At 36.6% G+C, this 8147-nt stretch overlaps 1 protein-coding gene across 1 annotated transcript; it reads left to right on the plus strand.

The window, feature by feature from the left end:
- Nucleotides 1-1452: 1452 nt before the first annotated feature.
- On the plus strand, nt 1453-2563 carry LOC145059093 (DNA-binding protein S1FA2-like). The gene is made up of 2 exons (XM_079006957.1): nt 1453-1597; nt 2238-2563. Exons 1-2 carry the CDS (start codon nt 1583-1585, stop codon nt 2436-2438), a joined length of 216 nt encoding a protein of 71 aa, XP_078863083.1. The 5' UTR covers nt 1453-1582; the 3' UTR covers nt 2439-2563.
- Nucleotides 2564-8147: the final 5584 nt, after the last annotated feature.

Below are 8147 nucleotides of genomic sequence, written 5' to 3' on the forward strand. Positions count from 1 at the left end.
CAGACATAACTATCGATGAGCACTACAACTTTCATTTAGACTTCGTCGGTTAATTCTCACTTTACTTTTAATTTTATACTTTTAAAGGGCTTAAACTATTAAAACCCGTATAAAAATCATAACTCTTTCATATGAACTCCGTTTTCGACTGTCTTTATATCGACGAGTTCATATTTACGAGATCTTCAACTCTCGTTTACATTGCTTTGACTAAAACTCAACCGATTTAAATTTCGATTCTGTGTCGCACATTGTTATACTAAAACTTTAAAAAGTCATAACTTCCTCATACAAAGTCAGATTTAAGTGTTCTATATATGCACACTCTTGCTTTTACATTTACTACCACTTTCGTTTGAATTACTTAGGCTAATAATCAACATATCTCTGATTCGTATTATACGACATACTCTGCCATATAGGACTGAACGCAAACCTTCAAACAATCGTAACTTCTTCACGCGAAGTCATATTTGAGCATTCCTTACACCTATGGAATCATCATCGTGACTACTACAACTTTATCAAGATTATTTATCATAAATAATATTTTAACGAAAATGTTATTTCTATTGCTTAGTGAAAAATGATCTTTATAGTCTTGTCACGCGCACGGCTAACAATTATCCTATTCGATGATTAAATTATTCAATAACATGAATAAATTTTATTATAATTACTCAAATAATCTAGCGCTAACTTACAAAAATTACGCATTTGACACGACATCATGCTTTTTATTGAGAACACTTAGTATGGTACCTTCACTATAGTGTTGTGTAGGAATGCAATGCATCCAAACATTTTCCATAAGAAATTCAACGGGAACGCAAAAACATCTTAAAAAATATGGGGGAAAAAATAATAAGCACTTTAAAAAACAACAATAAACAAACGTTGTAACGGTAGACAACACCAGTTGGACAAAAAACATCATTATCAGGCAAAACACACACACTGGGAAAATAATCACTCCATCCTTGATACGAACCTACCATTTTCGATCCCAAAACCACATGTATACAAAAATAAACCCTATAAACATAAGGAGTTATCTCATATAGAGGTAACCTCTTTTCAGACTATATCTACCTAAATTTTCCATATCTATCTCATCATATACTAACTTGACCGACAATATATTTCCACGATGTTTCTTGGAGTATGATGAACCTTGTTTTTTTTTTTTCTTTAAGTGTTCTCAACTTCTGTTTAGGTTTATATCACCCAAAGACCTGCTCAAACCTTGTATTCCCTACCCGGTTGCATCGTATGATATTAATTAGTTTGTTTTAATCTAGTTTTATTTGTTTATTCATATATAGTGTTGATTGTAATTAAACAAATATTTAAAACTTAATGATTCATTTAAATAATTTTTTGAGGAAGAAACTGCAATACAACAAAGATTTGGGTGTGATTCATTAGTATATAAACTCCAAGGATCAAACTTGTAAGAAGCAAACAAAGACGCAACTAAACAGAAACCATATAGATCGCCTAGGACTCTCCGTAACGCGTTTTCAAGATATCGATCTCACCAAATCGCACTTTCTCTCGCTCCATCTTCAAATCCGTTTTGATGGACCAAGAATCGGTTAGTTTTTCTTCTCTTTTCATTTTCAGATCTCGTAACAATTTTCATTCTTTCAACCATCTGAGATGATTTTTCAAAACTTTCTTAGATCTGCGTATGTTAGTTTTGATCCATTAGGTTTCTCGTGCTCTAATCTAGGGTTCTAAGCATGTTTTAACCGATGACTACACTCATGCTGAACATTCGTTTGTTTATCTCCAAATTGAGTTGATTTTATGTACTTAACCGATTCCCATCTTCTGCGATGCGTAATCGTTTCTGATTTAGCTAATTGATCTGTTGAAGCTGTGAGCCCTGTACTTGTAATGAATGCGAGCTCGAATAGTTCAATAGGGAGTAAAATTTGAGGTATTTTAAGTTGAAATGAAACTCCGATTTGCTATATCAATTCATTCGCATTATAATTGGAACCTGATAAGTGTGTTCTTGTTTAGATATTCAACGCTTTTAATTCAATTAAGTCTGGAACTTCTTCTGAATCTGTGATTATGCTTAATTCATGTTATATCCTGTTTCTTCCCTTCTTTCTTCTCATTTCTCCATCATAACAAGTGAATCTGCCTGTGCTAATCATTTTCTGGAGCTCTGATTCGCTGCTAAAACATCATAAAAACTGATGCTTGATCATTGTTTTCTCAAGGTTGTGGAAGCGAAGGGATTCAACCCAGGATTGATCGTTTTGCTTGTTGTGGGAGGACTACTGATAACGTTTCTTGTTGGAAACTATGTGCTTTACATGTATGCGCAGAAGACTTTACCTCCAAGAAAAAAGAAGCCAGTCTCCAAGAAGAAGTTGAAGAGGGAGAAACTGAAGCAAGGTGTTGCAGTTCCTGGAGAATAGATTATGAAAAGATTCGAACTATAATATGATCATGTTAGTGTCCAGTATCTTCTTCTTTGTTGTGAGATGTTTGCACTATTGTTAGTTTTGTTTGTGCTTTTCTAATGGTAATAATCACTTTATTACTTCTTTTTGTTTTGCCTCCTATTTTCCTTTCTCCTACATTTGAAAACTCAAATGTCATTACAAAATGGGTTTGGAAAGTGAGAATTGTTAAGTCAAAAGCATCTAAAAAGGTACCCTTTTTGGGGACTTAGTTTTATGGTTGCCCAAAAAAAAACCCTTTTATAACCATTGTTATGCTTTTAGTTTTTTGGACATACCTAAAATGGGTACCCAAAAAGTTTACCCTTTTAGTACTTAACTTAACTTTTGCTTAAATTGGGTTGAGTCTTGACACTAAGAAAAAAAAAAACAAATTCTGAAGATACCAATGAAACTTGAACAATTAGTTAAATAACAGGCTATGGAATTGGAAATTGTGGCTCGTTTGAAGATATTTTCGGTTCAAATATCTTCAAAAGGGTTGGTAGTTAATGCAACGCTCTAAGTAAATTGGTCCTTAGCAAGATAAAGTAAAAGTGAAATACAAATTAAACAAATTTGTTTTCTTGAATCAAATAAAATTTGATTTGATTTGATTTTAAACTACGAAAAAATGAGTATTAAGAGCTAATTGCCTAAAAATACAAAATGATATCCGTGACTATGTGTTGGTTGTAATATCGTATTCATGTTTTATGTTGTGTTGTCAAATTTGTTGGGGTCATTTTCGGCTTAGTAGTTGTACTACAATATGGTATTCATGGTTTATGTTGTCTTGTCATATTTGTCGGGGTCATTTTCGGCTTAGTAGTTATACTAGAAGGCATTGATAAATCTTGTGCTAATTCTTGTTATAATGTTTCCTTTTAGAAAAATTAAATATCGTTTTATTTTTCTTTTTGCTTATAAGTGTCTTAAAATATTATTAATTTTATCAAACTGTGACATTTGTTATCATTTATTTTACATAAAATAATGCAAACAATATTTCAATTCTAACATGCTAACATGCATCAGATTTACAACAAAAAAAAAAAACAAAGTATATTGTTTTTATAAGTCCATACATAGTTACGCAGCTAGTTCTTTATGGATGACAAAACTAATTCTTTTGAAAACAATATTCGTGGATCTAGGGGATATAACATTAACCCGTTGGACTCTATTGAGGAGTTCCATTGCCTATAGTGCGAGACAACCAGATGTATCAAATGCGAAAGGTATAAAACACATGTTGATTTTCAATGCATGCATTTTCGTATTTTGTCACTTTGCACGCGATGACTTTCAAAGCAGCATGTCTCGCTGTGAAACCCCAACTCCGCAAACCCATGAGAGGGGAGACCCCAGTAAGACCCACACAAGCGTGCTTCCCTCCCACCCATTCGAAGAGCAAAATGTCAGTCAACCTTGTGTGGATCTTCCATTGAACAGGTTAGTCAAAAAGTTCACAGCTGCTTCTTTCTTAACGGAAATATCGGCAAGCCAACAAACATCAAAGAGAACATCCCTAACCATATCATGTCGGTATTTGAAGTCTGGGAGCTCTCTACAATGAATCACATGTTCCCCAAAGGTGTTCAAACATGCCTTGCAGAAAACTAGACATATCTCGTCAAACGGGAATAGAGGAATCATGAGGCAATATTGAAGGATAGTATAGTATTCCACATGATACATATGATGTCCAAGACCATCAATAGGGATAGTTAGCAAGAAAATCCTAAGCATGAGGTGTTTGAAGACACTCAAAAACCGCTTTATGGGTAACAGACATGTCTAAGTCGACTTCCACATCCTTGACGATTTTGTTAAAAATGGCACACGTCAATGCTTTTTGGGATTTAGGGGGTGTCCTTATTAGTGAAATCTTTACAATTGAATCTTGGAATCGTATCACGAAGACGAGCCAAAGCACAAAGGTAATCAGAGTCCATCCATATATGCTATTGTCACATAAGATGTGATCTTGTAATGTCCAAGATTAGACCCTCGAGGCTACAAATACATAGGAGGAAACCTCATTTAGTGAGTACAAACCCAAAACACCGAATCAAATAGGTGAAGAAGCCAATCCTCAATGGATGTCTACAAAGAAATGGCCACTACAAACCACAATATCCTTGATAGACCTGTGCAATCCTTTGTTAAAGAACAAAGTTGCCTCATCTATATGCTTAGGTTGGCATCTCCTTAAACCAAAGAAATGTTTTGTAGTGTCCATACCTGATCAAAACTAAAGGAGCTTACTATGTGGGTCACATAGTTGTGGAAGAAGACTCATCAAATCAACAACATTGACAACTCTCTTCATGTCCATCTCACTAATAAACCTCGTGTCTCTACTACCGACCCCCTGTAACACTTGGTTCTTTGTGCTTTTCGATCTAGACCCTTGGGGAGTGGAAGATTTGGTGGATTTGGTCCTTAGGGGGCAAAAGTGTCAATTTTGGAAAAGATGGAGTACGATGGGCGTCCTCATGAAGAAGGATCGTGCATCTCATCCATGTATGCTAGGCGTACGTGGAGTATGCTTAGCATACGTGGGCCGATTGGAAACCCTACTTTTAGGGGTTATACCCTATATAAGCCATAAGTTAGCCTCTTTTGGCTTTGGTTAACCAGCATCCATACCCTTTCAAACCCTAATTCGTTCTTTGGCCTTTTGTGATGCTTTTAATCTCTTGAGAAGCTTTTGGTGGGTGTTGTGCATCTTGATGTAGTAGAAGAAGAAGCTTGAAGACTTTCTTTAGAAGAGAGCCTTGAGATCCAGCTTAAGCACCTTCATTTCGTGGCTTGTGAGGTATAAAGTTCAAAGCTTGTCATCTTATTTCTTAGATCTAGTCTTTGGCTCATTTTTTTTTTGTCATTTTAGGTCTCTTTGGTTGGTGGTTGTGTGATAAGGTCGTTTTTGGAGCTTATCCTTGTAGATCTGGACATATGAAGGATTTCTAAAGCATAAAGGTGCATACATTATGGTGTTTTTGGTCTCATGCATGTATTAAGTCATTTATTAAGCTCTTTTGAGCTCTAGAGACCCCATTAAGCAATGCATGCACATAAATTTGGCAACTTTATGTGATTAACCAACTTAAGGAAGTCAAATCTGAGCGTGGGTCGTGGTCTTAATCGATTAAGAGCTAAATTGGAAAAGTTAGCATAGCTGGTGAGTACACAGGATATACAAGTATATACGTTGCACGTACAAGCCCTTTAAGATGTACGTTAAGCGTACAAGATGAGTATGCCCTGCGTACTCAACAGGTTGGATTTGGTTTGTTTTGGGCTTCGGTTTTGGGATAGGGTGGCCTTGGTTGTCTTGGGCCATTTTGGGCCCTCAGAATTCTATGATTGGGTTGTTTAGATTTTGTTGGACTCCCTTGGGAGAAGGCCCATGAAAGGGATTGGGCCTAATTTCGAAAATTAGGTCATATTTGGGCTTTGGATGATTATTTTAGATTTTGGGCTTTTTGGATAATTGGATTGGGCCTTGGCCTTGGGCCAAGTTAAAGGAAGGGTAAAAAGGTCTTTTACCCTAATTTGGACTCCTAGTGTGAGTCAGGACCCAATTATTAATTTGATGTTATTTTGGTAATTGACAGTGCGGGACTTTTAGTCGATCCGCAGTCAGAGATTATCAATGGGTTTTAGCTGTCTGAGGTAAGTCTCCTTACTATATTATAGGTCGAAGGCACCAATGTTGGTCTATTGGCTTATTTATTATTGAAAGACCAAGGGGTGGTCCTTGGCACTGTATGAAAGACCCAGAGATGGCTCCTGGCAACTCTGTATGCAAGACCAGGGTTCGGACATTGGCTGTTAAGTAGATAGTTAGTTGTAGATTGTATGCTAGTTGTCTTTGTGATGCTTGTATGGAAGACCGGGAGGTAGCTCCTAACACTTATTTGTAAGACCTAGGGTATTGACCCCGGCTTGGCATTGAAAGACCATGATACGGCTCGTGGCATAATGGCAAGACTATGGCTGGCAGATAACACTATCTCTATTACATGCATGTTATGTATGATATGTGGTATTTTGGGGAACTCACTAAGCTTGTGCTTACAATATGTTGTTTATGGTTTCAGGTACTTCCAGTTCAAAAGGAAAGGGCCCGACTTGATCGCAATGTATACACCATGTTTTCCACAACTTAGTGATTTTGGGATTGTACTCTGATAACTATTTAATTATGATATATTTTTAAATGTTTGAGTAAAAGATAATTGATGTTTTGATCATATTGAAAATGAAAATTTTACATTGGGGTTTTCGAGACGTTACACCCCTGGGAAAGAGCTTCACCCCCAAAAAAAGGTTTCATTATATCTGCTGAGAATAAACTGGCACGACACTTTCTATCATCACACGAGGGAAAAAATATTTGTTTTCTTAATATTCATGTAACATCTAGATTCCAAGGTATGAATTTTAAAAGTGTTTTGGAAAATTTGGTGACGTGGAAAAGTTTTCTTGAGGCGTGCGTTTTAAATGTGTGCCACGATGTGGCAATATGTTGGCCACGGTGTGGCAACCATTTTATGCAAAACCCTAACGTTTGGGGCTTAAGCCATATTTAAAGGAAGTAATGGCTAGGGTTTCTCTCACCCTCAGCCTCCATCACCTCCTAACGCCCCTTTGTCCAAACCCTAGATCTCTTGAGGCTTTTGAGCTAACTTTTACAAGTTGTGGTAATTTTAAAGGAAGGAGAAGAAGATTTGGTGCTTAGCTCTTCCAAGCAACCCCTCGTCGTCTTTTTGTGTAGCTTCTGGACTTCTTGAAAGTCCTCAAACTCCCATCTTTTTGTTGTATGCTTCTTAGTTATAGGTTTTATACCATATTTTTCCCCATTTGTAAAGATAGAGTGAGTAGAAGAGATAAAGTTTGCAACTTTTATGATCACTCTGAGTCCCAAGAGCATTATATCTCATAGATCTAGGATGGGATTGTTATTTGAGGACCTTGTATGGATTTTGGTCATATTGTGTCTTTTGACCTAGATTTAGGAAAGGACATGCATGGGGCATGCATGTCCACAAAGTTTTCATTTTTCGGGATCATTAGGGTCCCTAAAACCCTTCTGGAAGTTTTGGATTGAAGACCTTAAGAGTTAAGTGCTTAATGGTTGATTCCACACATTAAGTAAGGACCTTGGACTTGAGATCTTGGCTTAGAGGGATTTCATGATGGATAAAGTTGGAAACTTTATTCATTGAGACATTTGGAAGACTCATATTTGAGTTTTAGAGCCCATGAAATGGAAGGGAAATGGCTTAATTCATTAAGTTGTTGAACCCAGTTTCCACGACGTAGCGTTTGGCTGCCACGACGTTGCGATGGGGTGAGGTGTGCAACTATTGTGTCCCAATGATGCCACAACGTGGCCAATATGAGGCCAAAACGTGGCGGCCCTCTGAAGTAAACTTTGGACAGTTGACTTTGACTGTTGACTTTTGACCCAGGTTAACTTTTGGTAAAAGTGCTAGTTCTAGGGCATAGACTAAGGTTGGACCTTGTTTGATTGTTAGGTGTGTTACAGCACCGATTTTGTAACATCCAAAATTTCGAACCAATTTAAACTTTTAAAACATATCAAGTTCATCAAAACATTACAACTTTGTTTTCAAAGTATATTGATTATCAGAGTTTTTCCCAGAAACATAA

Source organism: Lactuca serriola, chromosome 6, assembly GCF_051521515.1.
Source record: "Lactuca serriola cultivar US96UC23 chromosome 6, Lser_US96UC23_V15, whole genome shotgun sequence".
In the NCBI taxonomy this organism is placed as follows: Eukaryota; Viridiplantae; Streptophyta; class Magnoliopsida; order Asterales; family Asteraceae; genus Lactuca; species Lactuca serriola.